General features: G+C 35.5%; 2 protein-coding genes across 4 annotated transcripts; both read right to left on the bottom strand.

Annotated features, from left to right (window-relative positions):
* Nucleotides 1–1,418: 1,418 nt before the first annotated feature.
* On the bottom strand, nucleotides 1,419–7,028 carry LOC114364899 (uncharacterized). Of its 3 annotated transcripts, XM_028321256.1 has the most exons (6): nucleotides 6,885–7,028; nucleotides 6,525–6,581; nucleotides 5,477–5,539; nucleotides 5,216–5,272; nucleotides 2,345–2,551; nucleotides 1,419–1,859 (listed from the first exon to the last, which is right to left on the bottom strand). In XM_028321256.1, the coding sequence occupies exons 1-6, from the start codon at nucleotides 6,937–6,939 to the stop codon at nucleotides 1,708–1,710; spliced, it is 591 nt and encodes a 196-aa protein (XP_028177057.1). In that variant the 5' UTR covers nucleotides 6,940–7,028; the 3' UTR covers nucleotides 1,419–1,707. The 3 variants fall into 3 exon arrangements, with proteins under 3 accessions (XP_028177057.1, XP_028177058.1, XP_028177060.1); XM_028321257.1 differs by lacking the exon at nucleotides 6,525–6,581; XM_028321259.1 differs by lacking the exons at nucleotides 5,216–5,272; nucleotides 5,477–5,539; nucleotides 6,525–6,581 and having other exon boundaries at nucleotides 2,345–2,587.
* Nucleotides 7,029–13,733: 6,705 nt separating this feature from the next.
* On the bottom strand, nucleotides 13,734–17,402 carry LOC114364901 (fatty acid-binding protein). The gene is made up of 3 exons (XM_028321261.1): nucleotides 17,301–17,402; nucleotides 15,893–16,049; nucleotides 13,734–13,989 (listed from the first exon to the last, which is right to left on the bottom strand). Exons 1-3 carry the CDS (start codon nucleotides 17,301–17,303, stop codon nucleotides 13,787–13,789), a joined length of 363 nt encoding a protein of 120 aa, XP_028177062.1. The 5' UTR covers nucleotides 17,304–17,402; the 3' UTR covers nucleotides 13,734–13,786.
* Nucleotides 17,403–25,125: the final 7,723 nt, after the last annotated feature.

Genomic DNA, 25,125 nt, shown 5'->3' with positions numbered 1-25,125 from the left:
ACTCTTCTAAGGACTTTTACAGCCTGTACAGGAGAGCACATACATTTTTGTTGCTAAAAAGCAATTAATAAGATACCGCAGTATTTAGCTTGATGTACTGTCTTCTGTACAAGGATGAGGGATCACATACTCTCTAATATGCGTGAAGAGGATGATAGTAAATCAATCTAAACACTGAATATTTTTTTTATTGTAATTGGTGGTATTTTACAACAAAAACGTAGAGTCGATTGTACCTACAATTTAATGATAGAGTTCTTAGGAATACATAAGTAGTAAGTTGTATGTCATATTAAATTGTTTAATATGATGATGTTGCATTTTGTTCAGTAATTGCGGAAATAATAGACTACGGTTATACACACTTGAAATGGATCAAATGGATGTGTGAAATATTGAAAAAAAAAAAAAAAACAAATTATATTAAAAAATCTTTTTGTTTGCCAACTTGAAAAAATAAATAAATTCGTTTCGTGTCTGTCTGGCCAGTCACAGCCAGTGTTGTCTCATTGATGTAGCAACAAATAGCACAATATTTAAGTCTATCTAGATTTCTGGATCTAATCTAGACTCTACAATTAAAACTTAATCAATTTCTCATTACAATCTCAACCCTTATAACTATTTATCGTTACTTATTACAAAAATACAGTCTATGAAGATTTATTTTAGACAGTCATGCATAGAATAATGAAATTAATGAGTTGATGATGATGACAAAAAATTAAATGGATTATGAAAATAATGATAATGATGTTAAAAACGAATTTTGATGATGATGATGACGATGACGATGATAATTAATGAGAGAAAATGAATGAAGAAAATACGAATGAAAATAATCGAAAAACTAATATCAGTCGATGCAGAGCTAGATGTTTCTATGCATGACTGTCCTTCCTTATTCGCATGTTTACTACATTTACTTTGAGCTTTATTGAGCATTTTTCGAATTCTACTTACGACTGAACTTCTGACAGTGATGCTCTGATTCGAAGCAAAATGTTTGAGTCTCGATTCTGCGCTAATAAGCAGAACATCAACCTACCAAAAAATGAGTAATTGCTTTGATGAATTTGGACTTTTGTCTTCAGTAAGTTCAAGTTCGTAAATCAATGAGCCTATGGTTTAATATACAGCAGTTGGCACCACTGACGGGAGACAGGACCTTACTACAGGGTGTTAGGTAAATGGGTATATGAGCCGACACTAACTAGCCCATGTTAACATGGCCATATAAATGGTATGGTGAAGTCAGAAAGATATCATCATTTTATTTTTTTTTATTTTCATACAAAATAAATTTTATTAAATCCGATTTGTATGAAAATTAAAATAATTAAAATGAAGATATCAATTTTCTGACTTCACCATACCTTCCATTTATACATATATGCCTATGTTAACATGGGCTAATGTCGGCTCAAATACCCATTTACCTAACTAACACCCTGTATACAGTGCCGCCGGGATCATTCTACTTATCAGTTAGCACCACTGGTGAGTGACAGGACCTTATTCTAAAGCGCCATCCTGGTGAGTGCAAATGTGATATTTCTCCTGCCGATTCACGCAAGTAAAGTGACAAGAAGACCAGGAGTACCAGGACCTCTACAGTGGCGCCAACTGGTAAGCGCTAAAAGCGATAGACCTCATTGTGTTTGATATTTTGTAATAGGTTGATGTCGACTAGATGTTGGGAGTCGTTTAGGCAACAACAGGAATCGGTGGCTGCACAGGAGGCACCCCGCCGTTCTTGTACAGGTCGACGCAGCAGCAGCTGGAGATCAGGTTGTACTCCTGGCAGGAGTTCGCGTACAGGAACCCGCAGCTCGACTTGCGGCATGTGAACGGCATGTCTGGAAAATAACACGAATGGATTGTTGAAAATATTGCGTGAATATTTGTCTGCTCAATAACATGCTAAATATTTATTTATTTATTTATTAATAAGTGAGTCCCAGGTGGGCGGCGTAGGACCGGTCCTTGTGGAAATCCTTGGGGGAGGCCTTTGTGCCTTTGTCCAACAGTGATGTCATTTGGCTAAGTAAAACGACGATGACGACTAACTAATTTATCTTAATGGGACTAGGGAGGTCCTAATGATTAAAGTGTGAATTTATTGTCCTCTAGGTTCAGTTCTTGGTCGGTTTAATTCAAGAGAAAGGACCGACGATTTAATCTAAATTCATTCGGTTTAGAAGTATTCGAAACTGTCCCACTGAAGGGCTAACTAGGTACTTACTAATTCTTCAAGCTTTAAAAGGTAATAATAGTATCAAATAGACATTATTACAGGTAAGTAATATGCCTGTGTTAAGTGGCAATAGAAAAAAATACTCACACGAGGGATTGTCACAACAGCACGCATCATGGGCTTGCTTGTATGAACAGTAGCTGTAGACCGACGAATCGCACAGCGGACATCCAGGGTGCGCGCCCGGCGGCCCCGCCAGACCCGGGTTATACCCCTGGTAGTTCCCGCCTGGGTAGTTCCCGCCTGGGTAATACCCCCCTGGTCCGTTCGGGTAGTACTGCCCGTAGCTGCCCGCTAGTAAAAAGTCCAGGAAGTCTCTTATTCCGAAACCTGTTGAAAGCGTTAGTGATGACATGAGATGAGGTTAGGCGGTGAGGTGACGGCGTGAACCCAAACCATGACATGGCCTGATTCAATGAATGAGAATAATTTATTCGAGCTTTTTTCACATAAACACTGTACAGTGGCGGACTTAATGCCGGGTGGCATTCTCTACCTGTCAACCACAGGTAAAAAAAATCAAAAACATTTTATTCAATTTTAACCAAGATTTTAGCATTTATGAACGTCAAAAATAATAAAAAAGGTAGCACTTTATATGTCTGCTTATATCATGCCATATTATGGCAAGTGCTGAGAAGAAACGCAACTACTTAACTCTGAGAGACTGAGAAAGTAAGGCGGTGCAAATATTGCAATAATTTATTATTAATTTTGATAATCAAGGCAGATTCATTTGGATCATTCCGTGCCTCTACCATAGAGCAATAAAGCCTGAGAATCTTCTTAACTCATTTCAAATTTAGAATGTTACATTTCAGAAGACGCAGGCGCAGAGATCAATGGAGATAATTTGAAAATAGAACATGCATAGCTCAGTGTGGACTGTCAAGTTGTTTGATAAGCTTGTTGATGCTATTTATTTTGTATTTTTTTCGAAAATTGTTTATTTTTAGTGGTCATATTATAAAAACTGATTAATAAACATTGAAAATAATTAAGTAAAGGTACTCGTACAGTGAAGGAGTGAAAAGTGCTAAAAGTTTAGTGTGAAATGGTGATTTGGATCGGGAGCGTGGGTGCTGGCTGTTCAGGGTAAGTGAAAATTTAATTAACAGGCTAATTTACTTAATCTTTAATGTGTCTTTAATCTGAAAACAGACTATTAAGTTCATATTTAGGCAGGCTTATCGATTAAAATCTTCGTTGTTATTATTATCATGTAACATTAAAATTCATACAATTTTTGTATGTAAATTAGCATTAATTAGTATTGTACAGCCAGATGATTTCCTCATCAAATAATTTAGTCACACCTCGTTACGCATTTTTTGTAGTGCAGCCGATGCAACCTTGTTTAATATGCTCAATGAACTTGTATGACGTCTTTACTCGTAAGTTCAAATCATTGTTTATGACCTATTTATACGAGAATATTCATTGTTAAAATAATATCTTTAATGAATAGGCGACCGCATACTAACGTCCCTTACATAGGGGCCGTCCATATATTACGTCATTCTAAATTAGGGGGGGGGGGGGGGGGGGGGTCATTAAGAAATGACGATAGGATGATTGTAGGGGGGGGGGTCTAAAATCTGAAAAAATCGATGACGTAATTTATGGACGGCCCCATAGTGCAGTATTTTGGCCATAAACCACGTAGGTAGATACTTAATTATTTTGTTAATTGGGCACTTTGAACGCGTTAATTTTGGGCACTGTTAGACAATCGCATGACCTTGTTAGTTTTCCTTGTTTCTTTTAAATAAGACGAGTAATTAGTGAGAAGACGCATTTGTAAGTTCATATTGTATGAAGATAAGCATTAGGTATGAGGTTACCTGTTTTTGTTTATCTTTGTGTCGCTAATTATTACGGAAATATTAATTTTCATACATAGATAAAACTTTTAAATGTTTTTTTTTCTAATAAAGAAAAAAAAACTACTGTTCTATCCATTTGGCAAAATTGTTGAAGTAGGTATTTATACCTATGCATTCAGTATTTTAGTTTTTTCATGATATTTCTACCTAATGTGTTGGAATCTTACGGTCCTAGCTATTCTAAGATAGTATCAGAACCAATACAAGAACACTTGCTTAGATTTTCTGTAAGTTGTCGTAAGATTGATCGAAATAGTGCTTAGATGCGCCACTGGTGTTTAATAAATACTTGTTTAATTTTCTATTAAAATTATAGAAACTAGCATTAATTAAATTGATGATAGGTACTATTAAAATTACAAGCGTATCCGTTTCTCTTAATTGCTTTCAGTACAAGTACAATTTCATACCAACAGGATTAGAAAACTGATTTCAATAATGACCATACCGCAGCTGGCTGTGTCCAACTAACCTATTCTAGAAAAAAATAATTTAATGTGAAAATAACTAACGACTCTAACGAGAATATTGAGTGGAGTAATTTTATTGGTTTCTAAGTTTCTCCTATTAACCGATTGATTTACAAAAGGAAAAATAGGGGTTTCTATTAATCTCGAAGTTACATCGTTTCTTGATCTCTAAATTGACAATCGCGTAATATGCAACGCAGTGTATTTTGCTTCTCACTTTAAAATGTGAAAATTGAAATGATGACAATTATTTTTAAAGTTTAACCATCGCTAAATAAAATGTAGCAGCACGTTTCACTGATGCGGGTCTTAACATTTAAATCCACAGTGTTATCAATAGTGAAAATTATTGTGAGTCGGTTGTTTGTTCATATGTACCTACTCGTATCTATTATAAAGTCCCTTAACTACCTTCTGTGCATTTAATTTAGGTAGGTTTAACCGTTAGTATAGTGCTAATTAAAGATGCAGTTAAAGTTTTAGTAAGTTGATGATGGCAAATGGCAATGAAATCGCGTGCGATGTATGGTGTGATTATTATTTAATGACAATATGAATTATTACTATTATATTAGTAATCTCATAGAAACTTGATGGTATACCATACGAATTGCCGTTGCCGAGTCGTCTGCTCAACTCGTAATTTTTCGACACAACACCTATTAAAATTAAAAACCATTCAGTATAAAATACTGGAAATTGACAATTATACAACATCAGCATTTTTGTTAAATTAAATTAAGAATTTATGTAAATATAGAAAGAAAGAAGGCATTCTGTGTTCTAGATGATGATTATGATCCTTCACCTTAACGTGAAATGGTTCTGTTTTATAATTTTAACAATGATATTAAGATTTTTACCAATTGAAGGGCTGTTTCCGAGCAGCCGGTTTCTGCTCACATCGTAATTTGTAGGTTCTATACCTATTAAAATAATACATTAAATTAAATCAATCTCTCTCTCATTAAATTAATCTTTTGACCTACTCATAACAAGGAAGATAGGTACACAATTAATGCTTTGAATAAAGGGGTCTAAGTTCTCTACAACAGTTCTTGATCAATACGTTCTTACCCACAAAAAACCCTTATAATGAAATAAATAAATATTCTAAGTAAATTGAACATCCCTTGAGACAATATCATCAATAATTGAGTATTTTTACGTGGTATCAATCCCCTAGCATTATTTTTACAAGGGACATAGAATCTAAAACAAAGTTAAGTAGGTACCTATTCGACCTTATTTGTTTGCCTTAGATATTATTATTGTCTCACACTTTGTAGCTATTTTATTTCTGAGAAAGCTTTTTTTAGCCAAACAAAAGAAAACATTGTCATAATATTGATGAAAGACATTAATTTATAAGCTTTCATAGATTTTTGTCAAAATAGGTAACGAAGAAATATCTAATTCAGTTTTAATATTGTGCCTAAAGCATTTTCATGACAATAATTTACGTTACTAAATTGTTTAGTAAATAATTAATTAATGTGTGTGCATCTTTGAATGAATTGAGTAAAAACCTATAAAATAATATTAACTGACAGTTAAATATTTGCAACAATATTTCTGTTAGATGTAGGGTAGGTATACTTAACATTGATGAAACAAACGCTGGCTGTAACAGCGTATTAAACTTGAAAATTTCGACGGGTTCATCCAGTGTCTAAGTAGCTCAGTTGGAAGAGCAGTCGCCCGGCAAGCGGAAGGTCGTGGGTTCAATTCCCGCCTTAGGCAGTTCGATTTTTTCAAGTTATTTATTTAATTTTAATCGTGCGTTGGGGAAGGTGTAGTACCTAGGCAGTTTATGACATATTGATTAACCATTGACTGCATGAATATCAGCAGAAATGCATCGTCATTCGTCATCATTTCTACCTAAATAAGCTTTAAGTAGGTACTTACTTATTCGAGTTGCTCGAGTAATGTTCAAAATATTGACAACTTGACTTTTATCAATATCTGAAAATATTTTGATTATTTTATAGATTTCAATAGAAAATGTTCAATGTGTACTGAAAATCACCTGTCTTTTAGTAATTGTTAAGGGGAATTTGTGGAAGGGAAATTAATTGTTGGCTTATTATTTTCAAAATGAGTAATTTTCAGAACGTTTCTTTCGATGACTGAACCTTTTTATGAAATAGGATTAACGCTGTGAAAAGAGAAACAAAATCCCAATTTTTATCATCGGTTTCAAAAAATATTGTAATCTGCCAGTAATTTATTCCGTAAAAAATTAAAAAAATCTTTTTAAAAACTCACCAAAGCTGCTAGCAAATGTAGCCGCGAAAATTAAAAAGAAAACTTTGATTTCCATGTTTAACCAATGAGTCACTTCACTTTAAATTATTTATTTTTTCGATCCCAGTGGTCTGAGTGGCGTGCACCGGCGTCGGATCCAGTATACAGATGAAAACAACTTATGCCTTAGTTTATAGCCAGTAGATCTACCAGTAACATCGAGTGGAAAAGCCAGTTCGATGTTATGGTTAATAAATGTGGCGTGTAATTGATTCTTTTCTAATGTAAGAAACATATCTCAAGTAAATATAAAATCAATTTATTTTAATGTTATGTATGCCAAGGTAAAGAAAATACATTGCCCTTTATAAATAGAAAGTAATAAGCAATAAATGAGAAATAAGATGAAACGAGCTCATTTAATATTGGAAAAGTTTCATTGTTTTGAGCTTTTACCCCATAAATAGATACTTGCTGATCTATTTTTATCTTTTAGGGTCATATCGGTTTAATGAATTAAATTAAATTAAACTAATATTCCTAATGAGTTAGTTTTGGTGGTGCATTTATTAGGCTCTGTTGCGCTCTATTAAGTAAATAAAGTATCTACATTAGAACGTCACACAATGTAAGATCATCTTTATGGATCTGGAATTTTAACTATTTTAGATCTGGCCGAAAAAAAAAACAAACAAAACAGTTGAAAACCGATATTTTAAATGCTAAAGCGATTGAAAAGTGTTTGCCATTTTCTGTACTTGTCCACAGCCAATCATGGATGCATTTAAATAGTGGTCCAAGGGCCGGCAGTCGTCCTTAAACTCTTTGCTAGCCCGTTCTCTGGCAATTACCGACTGGTTATGATATAACCGACGGTTTACTGGCAGGAAAATACATTTAACGAACATTAGGTGACTTGGGACATTTGTAAGGATATTTTATGCCTTTGCTCTTTATGAAAAAAAAATATATAAGTAGGTATACATATGATGATATGTATTTTAACAGCCTTTACAGTACCTATGTTTAATGTATGGCATGGCTATAGTAGGCATAGTATGGCTTGTCCTTATTAAAATGTTTAACTTTTTTTATAGAAATGTTAAATTGATCCAACTCAACTCTATTAGTAAGAAGTTTAAGCATATTTTTGTACAACGAATATTATTCTATTTTCGAGACACTCAGTACCAGGTTTTAATCGTTGATCAAAAACTGGATTGATAACAATATTAACAATTGAGTTTTCTCTTAAAACCACTGTGCATAAGTAGGGTAAGTATCCTATTTATCCTTTAAAACATCATTATTCTTCTCTCCACTCACTTTGCAAAGTATAAAATGCTCATAACAATGGGACACATTACGAAGGCACAGAACTTTTCGCCGCGACTGTACTGCGTTGAAGCTACACACAATAAGTTCATTAACAAAATTTGAATATTCTCATATCTATTCATTTTTATGTATATTAGCATTATTTGAATACCAAATATGGAAGTGCGGGATAAACGGTTTAGTCTCCATTTCCACAGCCTATAGGTTTTGGCATCCAGTTTTATAGGGAGCTGGAAATGTACAAACATTAGGCCGTCTGTGTTTGTCCTTGTTAAAGGTTAACACTTCTGTTAGGGTTGCCAGATCTTAAAATGAACTGGAAAGCTAATATCTTTGAAGGGTAAGCCGGATCCTTAAGATATATGTATTGTATATGGATATTTATTAATTTTCAGCTACATGTTAGATGGAAAACATCTAATTTGTCGGTCAGGCGTTTGCATTCTCATTTGACGTATACTTATCTGCATTCAGGTCACTTTTCAGGGAATATTGCATATTTTTGTATTAGGTAGAGCTAAAGTAGGTCATAATCTTCCAGATAATTTTAATATCGTAAGGTTTTTAATCTTTTTGTTTAATAAATTCACGTGTAAAAAAACTTTGATCAAAAACAAAATAAGTGCAAAGAAATACATATATTATTTTGAAATGGGCAGACCTTAACTCCCGTGTCGTGTACTGGACAGTCTCTCCCAGAAACTATTCAGATATTTGTCTTATGGGGGACATTTTTTTTATGATCTAGCTAATAAGAGGGTATTATGATTATTTTTTTGAACAGAAATACTATGATAGTGTTGTTAAAGTGTAATTAAAATTATATTGAAACACTTACTATTGTTTGTACCCCAGATAAATAACTACTTCAATGAAAAATCTGCTTGTACAAAATAAGGCATACGGGTGCATGGTCATCAATATTGTTTGGTATGTTTCCTTGTAGGCCAGTAGAATTAAACACAAAAATTGATTAAATCGGAAATAATTCCTACAAAAGATTTTTTTGCTTTAATGGCTTCATTGGTTGCCCATTAAGACTCTCCTAAGTTTTCGACTTCGACGGAGTTGTGTTTAAGTGGTGGGGGCCCCCGAAAGCGGCGTTTTTTCGGTTTTCCGGTTATACCGCGTAAAGGACTTACCCTAGCGAAAAGTGGTCTTCATGACGGTTAAAGGGCACTTAATCCTGCATTGAATAAGACCAAATTCATATGTTTTGGACAAACCGTTCTCGCGCTAAAGTTCGGCAAAGTAGAAAATATACGTATAATTAATGACCCTCTCCACGTCCAATGGCTGGTTACCCACAGGCTTCCAAGCCTTGTAAAGGGTCGCCTTAATCAGTGTAACCCTAACAAGGCTCACGAGTTTGATTCGCCTATCCTTGTTCGTCCCAGCCGTTCCTTAACTGCGGTTGCTGCACCTCTTCCTGACACTCTCCTGAACGACTCTGTGTTACCTAATGTGGCTGCCTCTCTTCCTTGTACCCTCCTGTACGATTGCATTGCTTAGCTATATGCCTGGTCCAAGGTTCGACGCCACAAAATCAACTTTGTACGCGTGAAAATAGTTTAAATACTATTTTCCGTGCTTGCAACATTTTTCTTTACTGCTTCGCCTCTATTAGTCGTAGAGTGATTGTATATATCCTATAGCCTTCCTCAATGTATGAGCTATTCAACACAAAAATAATGATTTCAATCAAACTAGTAATTCTTAAGATTAGCGCGTTCAAACAAACAAACAAAAAACTCTTCAGCGTTTTAATATGAACTTGTTGTTGTTGATTTTTGGCGTCGAACCTTAGACCAGGCATACGGCTAGGCAACGTAGTCATGCAGGAGGATACAAGGAAGAGGGGCAGCCACAGTAGGTAACACAGAGTCGTTCAGGTGAGTGCCAGGAAGAGGTGCAGCAACCGCAGTTAAGGAACGGCTGGGACGAACAAGGATAGGCGCATCAAGCTCGTAAGCCTTGATAGGGTTACACTGGTTGAGGTGGCCCTTTTCAAGACTTGGAAGCCTGTGGGTAACAAACCATTGGACGTGGAGAGGGTCATTAATTATACGTATATTTTCTACTTTGCCGAACTTTAGCGCGAGAACGGTTTGTCCAAAACATATGAATTTGGTCTTATTCAATGCAGGATTAAGTGCCCTTTAACCGTCATGAAGACCACTTTTCGATAGGGTAAGTCCTTTACGCGGTATAACCGGAAAACCGAAAAAACGCCGCTTTCGGGGGCCCCCACCACTTAAGCACAACTCCGTCGAAGTCGAAAACTTAGGAGAGTCTTAATGGGCAACCAATGAAGCCATTAAAACAATAAAATCTTTTGTAGGAATTATTTCCGATTTAAAAGCTAATTCTACTGGACTATTGAGACTATATTCAAGGTAGTTTAATCTGTGGGTGCATTTACCTTGCTAGGCAATCGTATTCCATTTATTAAAAAACTAGCTTTCCGCCCGCGGCTTCGCCCGCGTGGATTTTTGTCTGTCACAGAAAAACTTTATCGCGCGCGTCCCTGTTTCAAAAACCGGGATAAAAACTATCCTATGTTCTTTCCCGGGACTCAAACTATCTCTATGCCAAATTTCATCAAAATCGGTTGCGAGGTTTAAGCGGGAAAGCGTAACAGACAGACAGACAGACAGACAGACAGACAGACAGAGTTACTTTCGCATTTATAATATTAGTTGGGATATTTTACTTTGGTTGAGGTATTCTGCTAGAAGCACGATAAATATACCTCTTTCTTGAATAGCCCACAAGGTGGACAGACGACATCATAAAGGTAGCAGGAAGGCGCTGGATGCAGGCCGCTATCAACCGGGCAATATGGAAAGCATTGGGGAAGGCCTATGTTCAACAGTGGACGTCCTATGGCTGAGATGATGATGATGATGATGAATAGCCAGCTTTCTTCATTAAAAGTAAGTTACCTTATTAATTTTCTGAAAATACTTTTAGAAATGTTATTAACACTTTCGTCGCCGTTTGTACCCAGGACACTCAGGTATCCTCGCAACTGGTATGGGCGCTATGCGCATCTAAACAACCCCGTCGGCCATCTTGGCTGTCCTTGCGCTATTTCTGTTAATGTCAGGGTCCAAGGTAGTTGACCTGAGACCGACGACCCCGGGTACCGTTCGCAAACCAGTCTAGTGGACATGTCTTAATGAAGATTTGCATTAGTTATTAGATTTAGTTTTTGTGAATCATCAATGTCGTAGAGACAGGTAACAGTTATGATTGGGATTGGCGGTTTAAGTTTTTTGTCTGATTTTTTTAATCCTCAACGAGGAAGTTTTTGGCTTGCATCTCACCTGATGGGCATTTGACAGGTTTTGATGGCAATCTCCCTAATACCTATGATAGGTGATGATGGTTAAAAGTTCGGCTAAGTAACTAGGTCGGAGACCGCGAACTCGATGTTCACGTAAAACCAACTTAATTAAGTGTTCTTATATTTCAACCAAAATACGTCAACTGCTGTACAAAGACCTCCCCTGTAGCTTTCCACAACTCTTTTATTGGACTTAGACAAAAAAACAGGTTTTTTTTTATAGACGTTGTCTGGTATTCTTACGGTTATGTTACTACTGCTTGATATGCTGGTTCTATAGATGGTGCGCATCGTGTTAAATATCCAAGGAACGCTTAGACTGGGTTGCACCATCTTACTTTAACTTTAACCAACGTCAAAAATCTGTCAAACTCCGTACCTACAAAAGCCCAGGTTATCGTTATAGTTATAGTTACGGTTAAATTTAGGTGGTGCAACTCAGCCGTAGTCACATCAGCGCCAAGCTTGATACAAAGGAAATGCACAATTATTTACTGCGTTGAAAAGATAATTTATTTTTTATGTAAATGAGTACATGTTCTTGGCACATAAATATTATTTACGATTTTACCTTTGTGTAATGTTAGTGATAATAAAAAATGAGGACTTGCATTTATATTTAATCTAGTTGGATTAAATCAATGCTTGAACTGTACGTACACTACTACTGTACCTGCAGCTGCCTTCAGTTTTTGTTGCAATGAAGGCACAGCAGTGTGGACTTTGGTTTCACAATGTCACAAATTTTCTTTGGAACTTAGTACGTTTAATATGTACTAAGTACAATCGATCTGCCACAAAACGCAGTACTTTTAACGTTTGAACTTTAGGTTTAGTAGGTTGAAGTTCAAATAGTGTGCGCGCAGTAGGCTGTGCGTTGTTTGGGAAGCAATAGATGGCTGAATATAGAATATTGAGCTCGTAACCTGAAACGACGTTCAAAACTAGATTCAAATCCTGGAATAAGCCTGTGTGGGAGTCATTGGACTAAATATTGAAATTGCATGATATCAGGCTCGATTCCATGAAAATAGAGTATTGAGAGTTGGATTCGTTAGATAGAGCGTTCCAAATATTAATAGATGTTACAGAAATAGCATAATATTGTGATTAGTACGTAATTTTTATGTCATAGGTAATTCAATAAAACGCAAACTTCTTCCTAAGTAAAATACATTTATTTAAAGCAAAACAATAAAACGAAATAAGTATCTAATGCCCGTTTTCACCATCAATCCCTAATTTTTAAGTGACCCCTATGGTAACACATAACAAGCATTTTGTTTTCATAGAGGTCACCTAAAAATTGGGGATTGATGGTGAAAACGGGCATAAGTCGTTTTAATAAAAAACATGTGACAAATGAAAATGTTCTGGACATTACTAACTTTACAGTAACTTCAATCAGATCAAGTTGTATGTTCTTTGCAAATTGATTCAATGAAAATTTTTAGTAAGTACTAAGTCATTTTCAATAATGCAATAAATTACTGAAAAAAGGTGTTTTCTCAACTTTTGGGATAAAGTTTAAAGTATTGGTCAAAATTTACCAAAATTAATCAAAATAGACACATAGTTAATTAATTAGTTTTCTTTTATTGTCTAGCTAGGTAGACCGTTGTAAGTGCTTTCTAATTAAATAAGAGTTACGCCATGCTCACACACCTTTCACTGTTCAGAATTTTACACTTACTTATGTTATAGCCATTAGGTAAATACGAGTATGTTCGCACAATACCTACCAGTACAATCTTTCTTATTTATATTAAAAGCTTACTAGTTTTATAGGTAGTTTCTTGATATCTTTCTGAACTAGACGTTGTAGTAGTAAAATCTTTACAGATTCAATTTGTTAATGGTTTTCATCTAAAAAAAGCTTAATATTTATCTTAAAGGGTAACAATAAATTAACAAAAGTAAAAAACACTTAAAGCAATTATTTGATTCGTCGCTTGCGACCTAACACAATGGTAACTTTAACTCGAGGTATATTAATATCTAGATTTAAACCTTATTCGTATTCATTTTAAAGTTCTTTACCTCTTTACTTGGTGTTTCATACCACTCATGTCATAATTAAGAAATAAGAGGTCTATTCTGGAAACCGATTTCGGCTCTACTTGCGTCTTTACCTTTGAAGTAGTAGGTTTTAAGAATAACGAATGTATCGATGTAGCTCATTAATCGAGATCGCTTTACAGAGTAGACCCCTATATTCTGTATGCCATAATAACCCTTATTCCAACTTGATATACGGCTCAAGCTTCATCGCCCTCATGATGTCCCCTGTCACGGAGCAGCGGCCGGCCTGCATGATGACCCTGGCGTCTTCTTTCCCCTGTACTAGCTGCTTGAAGTTGTGTTCCGTGAGCGTGAAGGTGGTATCAGGATCGTCCTCTGGCTCGCCTTCGAATACCGTGACTTTGTTCAGGTCCAGAGCTGGAAATGGATGATGTTCAATTAGATTCAGTTACAAAGTTTTAGTATCAATAGACAGGTTGTCGTACTAGCATTGGTTAAAAGGTTGTGATTGGTATTAAGGTCTGAGTTCTCATTGAGAGAAGCAGATATGCCACGAGCCACGTGAAGGTTGACAAACCAACACTTAAATTGATATTTTGTGGTGACCCATAAAAAGTTGTGTAGCGCACTTAGAAGGACATTTGAAGCCGTTTTAGCCAGTGCACGCCTGCGCTGTGTTTTATTATTTTTTAATCTGAACACCTTATCTAGTAATACCACACACAGAATAATAATAAGTACTGTAATACCGACTTGTATAAGTACTACTTAGAAGTTTTTAATCAGATTGGCTTGCAAGATAAAGTAAATTAGATTTTTTCCCAAATTGGATACGGTCTGTAAGCATGCAGAGACTTGAGTGTATAAATATGAAACTTGCATTGTATAGTTACTTAGTAATTTATTAGAAAGACAATTATAACTATTAGGTAATTAGGTATATTACTTATTATGAATTAGGTAGGTACGTACATTTATTTTAAGGAGAGCATGTATCGCTGACAGCTGATACTTGTTAACATTTAATTTTGTACTTTAACTGAACTTCTAGTTAAATATCTGCTTAGTTTTCTAACGTCTCATGATATACAGTTTAAAATTCTACATTCGCTTAGTAACGCAGGGGTCAGACTGGGTTGCAAGTAAACTTTCGAGCCAATAGACAAAAACTTGGAGCAAACGTAATCAATTCGAAAGCAAACATCACACCACAATCAAAACCGTTTTAGTGAAAGGGCAAAAGTTTGTTTACCTCAACGCTACAACAACAAATATGCTCTATTCGGCGCTTGGATGGGTAGAAAGTTTTGATAGGTGCTCATGACTGACTCAAATTATTTATTATAGCATTCAGAGGTCAACTTATCTATGTAGAGATCAATCTTTCAACGATCAATCACTTTTCTATTAGATACCTGAGGAAAAAGGTACTTGATTCGTTGTAAAACTTCAAGAGAATGGAAATTACACTTTATTTCTTCTTAGAACTAGTCTGCCTAAATCATTGTTTTAATTTTGTCCCTTACCTACTCGCATATTTCACTTTTATTGTAAAGACAGTTATTATTTTTCGTCTATTGCCCATGAATTAAATTTTGTCCCTCTCTTTTCTTTTGATTCCAGCCTGCACGAGATACAATAATTGCGGTGTCGCACTTTGGTGTTTCTAACTTGTTTAATTGTTAAGTACCTATGTCGTATTTATTTTAAACTTCAAAGCAATCTACTGCCTCAGGTGGTACTTGAACCCACGACCTTTTGCTTGCGGTGACTGCTCATAATCGTGTAATACCTAAATGCTAAAATCCTAATAGTTACGTAATTTGGTATTGTTATAAGCAGTTACATAAGTAAACATTTTACATCATTTGGGTTGTGGCAACCAAATTCAGCTTGTCAGGACAGCTGGTGTCAGACTTTATAAGCTGTCATATTAAGCGTCTCATGTATAGATGACCCAAGCTGAACTGTCCCACCAAACTCAATGTCAGGGGGGCGCTACCATCGTTCAACTATATGGTTTCCAACATAGCAAAAATAGGACAGTTCAGTATTTTGGAACTATAGCTCTATCACAATATTGAAATTTATTTAGGGACAAACATTATTTTATATTTGTTAAGCTAGCAACCATAACACAAGCATATAAGTTGCTTACTTTGGGGCTAGCTGGGGTTGTGTGTAACTGGCCAAAAATTTATTTATTGAAACAGGGTTATTTAAGCTCAACTGGAAACAAATTCCCAAACTGATTTTGTTTTTTTACTGTCTCATCTAAAAATGCTATCAAATATCTTCAAATAGAGTAGAGAGTACTTGCTCCAGCTATAAACTGAGGTTCCCTTAATGATGTTGAAAAGGAACACTCCTCCCAGCTCCCTTGCCTTCTTTGGGTCGGCCGAAGTCACCCGCGCCTTGATCCTGGAGACCAGGTCCACCTTGCCTGCTGGCACCGCGGGCTCGCTTTGGTTTGCACCCTGGAAATAGGACAGAATATTTGTTAGGTGGTTTTTTTAATATAATCCGAAGACTATAATAATAATCCGACCCTTTTCAAGGCGAGAGTGAATAAGCACTTACAGGGCAGATATGTACCTAGACAGCATCTCCATTTACAATCAGGTGCGATTGCGGTTAAATACCTGTCTTGTTCTGCATAAAAAAATCTACTAGATTTAAAAACAGGAGAGAAGTTAGAGTGTATGTTAAATGTAATCAAGACTTATTCACGCTCTACTGTAACTGTAAAATAATGAATATAGCGTTTCCGCAATATACCGAATACGGCTATATGGTACGGAGCTTATGATGTAAGTTTTGGTTCTAAAATGTAAATAAGTTTTATAAGCATGATTTTTTAAAGCTGTTGAGTAAATGTAGTTTTGAGCACCAAAAATAAAATTAAAACTTTTAACATTAATTTATTTTGCAAACGAATTTTCAAAAGTTTAGACGCGAGCTTTTTCACTTTTCGCTGAATGCTAACGTTTGAATATTATTACGTTCACGAAACATAGTAAAACATTACATTTTAGACTGTCCAGTCCACAAATAAAAAGTGTGGTGAAATGAATTTGTTCTATGCATACAAAAATATTTTTTGTTAAATTAATTTGGAATACCTAAAATAAAGTGATTCATAGAGGAAATAATAAACGCGAAAGTTTAAGGGGTTGGATTTGTATGATGGCTAGCGAAAAAACTATGACATAAAGATAGATCTTTAGAGTAACTAATGTTGTGTTTATTTATATTACATATCATTAAAACTTGATATGACTCTACCAAAAAATAAAAAATAAAATCAATCACCAATATTATAGTTTTTTTGTATGATCATGACCCTAAGTAATAAGGACCATAATCAAAAAGAGAGTACAGCAGCGTCAAATAGTTCGCGACACCCAAAGTAGCCAAGTCCACTTACAAGGTGGACCGACGACATCGTAAAGGTAGCAGGGAAGCGCTGGATGCAGGCCGCTACCAATCGATCAACGTGGAAAGCATTAGGGGAGGCCTATGTATGTTCAGCAGTGGACGTCCTATGGCTGAAATGATGATGATGAAAGTAGCCAAAAAGTTCGCAACACGTCTCTCTTACTATTGGGATAAGGTTGTATCAACTTTTTGGTCACTTTGGGTGTCACAAACTATTTGACGCTGATACTGGCAGTTTACTTCCTAGTTCTATTTTTGAAAATTCAAAAAACAAAAGAAAGCCAACTCACCATGTTGCCGTGTGTCGGAGCGCGCACGCACTGACTCGCGGCGGAGGCGGAGGCTGCATCGCACTTTCACTCGCCGATTGCAAAACATTTACGTTTTGTGTTGTGGGGCCACCACACGACGGTGGGAAAGTAGACTTGCCTACTTTTTGGATTCAAGTTTAGTGAGCTTTTGAAAAAGTGTTTAAATTAGGACCTCCCTCGTTCGACTCATCATCTCCGAGTAAAGTGTCAAGTAGGCTATTCGTTGACTAAAGTCACAGTAGCAATTTACTAACAATTTATCGAATTTCACCATCTCTGAATGTCGCTAAATACTTCTTATTTTACTTGCTAAGTAGTGGTAACCAGGAAGTAACTAATTGGAATTGGAACATATGCTGCATTGTCTTCTGAACTCATAAAAATTAAAGTAGATAGTGAACGGAGCTATGAAACAGCTGAAAGCTTTATTTTCTGGTCTGGATACTCCTAAACTATTACACTTCACTACTATCCGTTCGCTTTCAGTTTGCCGCTGGCGATATGACGTCACTCGAAGGGAAGCGTCTATAACTTTAACAAACTATATTTAAATTATTTTTTATTTATACTTTAGATAAAAATTGTGTATTTGCGTAAAACAAGACACATTAATTGCGTTTAATCACTAACTAATTGTGTTTAATCGCGGTTGGAAGAGGGGACACGCATTCCACGGACCGGCAAACTTAGCGCGAACGGGTAGTAGAAGATTCACTACTACTGCCATGCCCATATGATATTAAGTTAACACCTGTACCCTCTTTGCGAAAATTTTAAATAAATTAAATGCACTTTTAGTCACTTTCCCATCATCATAATTTATTATACCTTATCAAAACATTTCATACAAAGATTAATAGAAATTACAATGTGAATACTACTGATACTACTAAGTTTACTAATAAGTGGCCTAAGCACCATTTTGCTCCATTATCAATTAAATCTTTCCTCAAATAAACTCAACGCGTGGTCACCTCAAATGTGTCGTCTCATGGAGCCTTAGCCATAATTTCACTTTTAGCCACAAATGACGATGACCGCTCGGTATTAAGATAAGTATAATATAACTACAGTTACTACGTTCACGCGTAAAAAAAGACGTGGTAATAACTACGTAATAACTAAAATTTGTTTTAAACTAGAATACAAATGCTAGCCAGCTACAGGTTGCGTTTGATTGAACGCATAACAAGTTTGTATCTATTTGGAACAAAAAAGAGCTTTTCTCGTCTGTTATTGGAACAAACTTTTCAAGTTTTGGTTTTTTAAGCATTCATTTGTTTTACTTTAATTCTAAAGAATCACTTTACTCAAAAAGAGGGAAACTAAAATTTGTTTAAATCAAGTTAGTCATAATTCGTTGTCTAGATGTGTTTTAGGTAGTCTACCACAGTCATAACTTCATCCAGTGTCCAAAAATCGACGCTCATCTCCTTTCACATTTATTTTGGGACTAATGATTTCACCGTGTGGTTTATGTCATTGTCCTTAGCTCCGCGGATTGGCAGATATTGTCTTTGTTAATATTTTCAATAGACTAACCACATGACTAACCACGTCTTCATTTACATAGCTGGGCATTAACTCGTTAATCCGTTAATCGTTAATTAACGAAGTTAACATTTCTATTAACGGATTAACTTTTAAGTTAACTTTAAAATATGTTAACGGACTCGTTAACTTCCGTTAAATGATCATAAGTCCGTTAATCGTTAATCCAGTACCTACTATTTACCAAAAAGATACAGCAGGCGCGCTGAAAAAACGCATTCTGACAAGTACGTTCGGGCTTCCAGAACTTCTAGAACCCAAAACAACAGTAACAAGTAACAACTAAAAACAAGATCACTAACGCAACGATATAAAAAATGCAATTTTTTTTGTTTATTTACAACTGAATTTAAGACAGACTGATTGAGCTGAAATTTGGTATACTCATGTAAGTACGATGACAATGCAATGTTATGGTACCATTGAGGTGGCCATAGAAACTCCTAAATGTAACGGCGGAATCGCATCGAATTTGGGTTCGTTGGATTTGTCTTTTCGAGCACTTAAGTACTAGATGATGTCCAGGGTCCAGATGATGGAGTCAGGAGGTGGCCATAGGAATTCCTAAACGAAACGGTGGAAACTTATCGAGTTTGGGTTTGTTGGATTTGCCTTTTCGAGCCACTTTGGTGCTAAATTGTATAGTAATTGTACCAAGGCTCTGAGATTGAGTTGAGATACAACCATATAACTAAAAAGTGTATAATAAAATTATAATTAAAAAAAACTTTTTTTTAAAACAAGTTTTTATTCTGAAAGGGAGTTGTACCACAGAATAATAATAAGTACTGAAAGATTGTATCTCAAACTCAGAAATGAAACTGCGACTGGTGTGATTTTCTTGGATTTATTTCCGTCTTCGCACGAATATTACAGAAAATGTCCGTTCCGCTCAGCAGCTCGATGGCAAGTGACGAGTATCTGTGATATCTTTTTAAATGTCATATTTCACAGGCAAAGGAATAAAGTCACAAGTAATATACTAGTTCCAAAATAACAGTATCAGATACTCGTCACTGTCATTGCGTATTTTAATACAAAAATTATATTATTGCACAAAATAAGTGTAGTAATCTTACAACTCGGCCATCCTTTATTAAGTGAGACCTCTCACTTATCTAATTATAATGCCTACCTACGAGTAACAACAAATAATTTAAATAATGACTCAACAATAATTAATAAATATTAATTACTAATTAATATACAACAATTACTAATTCATAAATAAAATTAAAATGCCTACTTTTATTTTATTACCTTGCACAATCTGTCACAATCTACAATCATCTGTGCGGTACCAAATTACTGAACACCATTCGCTATCTGCACTGATTGCTCGTGACTTGTGCTTGCTGGTGTGCTGCACAATCTATCACGATCTGCGATCATCTGTGCGATGTCAATCACTTGATACCATTATCTATCTGCACTGATTGCTTGTAACTTGTGCTTACAATATTAAAATTTAACTTCTAGTAACTTAAAATCCATCTACATAAATCAAAGTTAATTAAATTATATTGCATAACTATTAAGAAAGTACCAAAATATGTAACTTATGATCATCTGTGCGAAATTGTTAATGTTACAATTCCATTCGCTTTCTGCACTGACCATGACAGTTACAATCGTGTATCTAATCGCAATCACAATCAATATCAATATCAAGTCATCATCATAAATTCTACAACAACAGTCTACGATCATCTGTGCAAGACTAAGTTTAATCATTATTTTGCACTGACCGTTATTTCTGAACATCGTTGACTTATCCATCAACTACAAAATAAAATCCAATCAAAGTGTACCTAAACAATTTATAATAGACTCATTAATTATTCCCTTCATCACTATCATTACGTTCATTGTCACTTTCACTAGCCTCAGTGGAACAATCATTAAAATTAAGCCAGGGATGAATCTTATCAATTGCGACTATATTTTCATATCTTTTATTTCCCTTTCTAGTTAATGGCGTGTCTTCGACTAAAAATCGATCGTTCGGAAGGATTTTTACAATTCGATAGGGTCCCTGAAACTTCGGTATAAGCTTTTTAGATTTACCTAAATGATCCTTATCTATTACCGTTCTTTCTATTCTGATGAGATCACCTATATTATATGACCTTGCGATTTTCCTGTTCTTATCAAACCTGCGCTTAGCTACTTCTTGACCTCTATCAATTTTGTCTTTAGCATTGGACCTTAACTGCATTAGATCAGCCCCACTTACTAACTGAGAAGTTTCAGTTATCACATCACCTAGCATATTTTCAGTCGTGGTGACCAACTTGCAACCAAACAATAGTTCAGATGGACTTTTACCTGTACTTTTATTTATTGGTACAATTTACCCGGCGGTACAATACACCGAATTCTCCCCTATGTATTTTAGTCTGCAAATATTTCTAAAATCTAAAAAAGTTTATTTGTTTATCTTAATTTGTAAATTAATATCAGTTGTATCTTATTTATGATTTTAAAAGAATTTATAAAAGTATCATACCTGTTTTTGGATTTATAAATAAATCTTGTGATACGTCCCAGTCTAAATATTCCATAGTCATGAAAGTTAGCTAACCGAGTAAAGTTATGCATACATTATACGAGTAGACCTATTCCACATCCATGTGTATGCAAGAGATGGAAATGTGATTAATATAGTTAGACTCCTCATAATTGTGAGAGTCGAAGTTTCTGTAGCAAATTAATTGTTAATATTTACTTAGATGTCTTACTTGAAGTCCCAAGTTACTGACGCGATGTTATAATAACGTAACGTATTCAATTTGGGGTATCTACTATCATTTTAACTTGATTCTGCTACGAAACGATAGTTTGAGATAATGTTTTGACAACTGTGTGTTCTACGGCGATACAGATTTCATGTTATTTTAATATCTATAAGAATGGTACTTGGGATCAAATAAGGTAAAAAGGTTTAGTAACGGATAACTTTGTTTCCTCTTTAAAACTGGTATTCTGAAGAATATATTTCGTATTCTATCTATCTAAAAATCTTAGGCTGAGTTGCACCACCTTATTTTAACCATAACAATAACAATAACTGGTACCGCTTTTTGTATGGAGTTTGATAGATTTTTGACGTTTGTCAAAGTTAACGTAAGATGGTGCAACTCAGGCTTAATTTTTATCAATCATCAGTTACAACTACTTTTCAATCTAGAACTAAATTAAACACTGAAAATTGGTAGCTATCTACAGATGATTCAATAATCCATCTGAATCTTCACCCACTTGATGTAAGCTATTGAAAAACGAATAAGTTGACAATCAGGATTATCCCAGGAGAACACAGAAAAGATTTTCCAAAGAAGTCTCGATTCTAGATTAAAAAACTATCGAAAAATGGCGGCTCCTATGACTATGATAATCCCCGAACCCCGAACCCCGAACCCCGATCCCCTGCGGGTGATGTTAAATTGAAAACCCGTGTCGGCGCTAGATCCGATTATATTTTTAACTATGGAACAAATTCCGATTCCGAAACTGAATTTTCGGTTCGCGTGTGCGTAGATTTTCCGAGTTAAGGCTCGTTCCCACGGCAATCCAGTTTTGAAGGATCCAGTAACCTAATGCATCCTGCATTAGGTTACTGGATCCTTACTACCACGAAAAACTTTACTGTAGTGTGAGACACACAATACATAACAACGTGTTAATGAAAAAGCGCAAAACCTGAAATTAGTCGTTGGAACGTTGGAACAAACCTTTACAGCTTGTACGGCAATTTGTGAACGTACGTGACCGACAGAGAATGCTGGCCTAAAACTGATCTGAAAATGCGTCGCATATTGTATTCGGAGGTAGAGCATCGATAGAATTTGGTATTTTCGTTCATTAGATTTGATAAACAATGACTGAAACTGATACTGAATCTAAACGTTATTTACATTCCAATCAAAGATTTATGTGCGTCAATTTCATCAAAATCCTGAATTGGAAGTTCATTTATGAAAGTGACAACGGCCTTGTTTCGTCTTCTTATGGCAAATTATGAACTCCTTTACTTACCTACGAGTAACTTAAATATTTAAAAGAAGATAACTTCATTACATAATGTACATCTCCAAGCAATACCTTTTCCTAACTAACTATTCCTGAATAAACTAAAATCTTCCCCGAACCGACCGCTGTATCCGTTAACTCTAACCCATACGCAATGGAGTGCAATGGACCGTGATATTGGTGAGAAATAGACCCATAAAACTGCCCTTCTAATAAATTGCCCTTGATGAGCACTTTTATTTTACGGCCCTTCGGCAGTGACGTTCGTTTGCCTTAAAAAACCTAAAGCACCAATTCGAAGGAGCCTTAACTTTGATGTGAGGCACGTGGCTGGTGCGTAGGGTTTATTGGAGCCTTATTACTGTTATTGAGAACAGATAAGGGCGGATAGAAATGTACTTAACCACCTCCGATGATGCCAGCCTAAATTGGGTTAGCGTTCTTTCAGGTAGCAATTTTCTCTTGTACTTATTTGGTACTCGATTCGATAACCATTTTAGCAACTCTTTTTGCTATAATATTTTAGTTGTTTGCGCCAAATACGCTTCTTCTTCACAATCTAAGTATTTCTATAATAATGTTTTATTCAAAAATTACAGATAGGTAGGTTAGGTAGAGTCAACATCAAAAATTATCCTTGCAGGAAATACGTTCAAAAATGTATTTACGCACACCATATTTATAAGAACAATTTGATTCTAACCCTGAAACTGAAAACCGAGTTATTTTGAATTTATTGGTCCACATGGTCAACAAAGTCTAAGAGTGGATTTTCTTCAACTCGTAAAAAGTACGTCAATACCAAAGGATGTTCACTGACCTATTTATTATGATAAAAGAAAGATTATGTACAGTACAATAGTAGTTACCTACAAAAGTTGACAACACAAACCTTATTCAAATTGTAAGAAAGACGTGTTGCGAACTTTTTGGCTACTTTGGGAGTCACGAACTATTTGACGCTGACTGTACGATATACAGCAAGCAATATAAAAGAGTCACGTTTAAAAACATCTCATAAAAAGTGTGTCAATACAGGGTGTCCTTACCCTGTTCATGATACATGGAATATTACGTTAAAGGGGAAACTACACTGTATTGGGCCGATCTCTTGACAAGGACCGCGACGGTCTCGTGTAATGGCCGATATTTACATGTTACAAGGGTTGTTCTGTTAACGCCACCCGGCGAGCTTTAAATCGCAGCGAACATACGGACGGACAAATTGGCAAACATCTTAGGAAACATTTATGGCAAAACAGCCTGTATTATAACCAGATAAGACCCCACTGTGTTTAGCTTGATGTGCTATCGTCCATTCCATATGTACTATGTGTTGGAATACATTCTAAAGTATTTTATTCTGTTCCTAAATGAAATGTATTTGTGGCTATCGACACTACACTACTCAGACAGACAAAGGATATTCACCTTTGTCTGAGTAGTGTACATAATGTCGAAGTAGAAGTCATGTCGATATTCAGTAGTGTGAAGTGTCGGAGTAACGTAATGTCGAAGTAACGTTTGTCGGAGTTTATTTAGGTAGCCGTATTTTGGGTAACTCCAACTTATGGCCGCACTCCTGTGTTGTCACGAACGATATGTTTTAGTCGACTTCAATAAAGGAGAACCTCCTCAATTCGTCTGTGTGTCTTTTACAGGCTGCGCCAGAAGGAGGTTTATGATTTTATCTAGATTATTCGACACATACCTACAAACAGAGACGACTCAACTGAACATAAAATTAGTTTCTTAATAAGGCGGATTTTATGCCTCTTCTCCTGATTAATCTGCCCTACTTACAACCTAGGAGTATGTCACAAAACTCACAAACTTCTTGGCAGCTTCCTCATCTTGTTATTGCTCATACTGTAATTATGCTCTCCATTCGTATTGCCCGTGTGTATCATCTGTTAATGTGCACCATTTGTAGCAAATTACGCTTTATGAAGCTTTTATCTGTACGCGCATTTAACCAACGATTGGGAGCGGAGCTCATCAAAAATTTCAATAGTCATTAACATAAACTTATTTGGGAGCCACTGCAGTCCCAATGGTTTTAATAAATAGTGGATTATTAAGTTTATGTACATCATAGTAGATAGATAAGTACCTACCTACATTAATATTATCAAAATTCCATCAGGTCCATTTCAGTTAGATGGCAAATGATAACGTTTGCAAAACAGAAATAATATTTAGCAAATATTTAACATAATTT

This window comes from Ostrinia furnacalis, unplaced genomic scaffold, assembly GCF_004193835.3.
Source record: "Ostrinia furnacalis isolate ACB-3 unplaced genomic scaffold, ASM419383v2 OfSCF7487, whole genome shotgun sequence".
Classification (NCBI taxonomy): domain Eukaryota; kingdom Metazoa; phylum Arthropoda; class Insecta; order Lepidoptera; family Crambidae; genus Ostrinia; species Ostrinia furnacalis.
The sequence above is the reverse complement of the archived record's forward strand: the minus strand, read 5'-3'. Positions and strand labels throughout refer to the sequence as shown.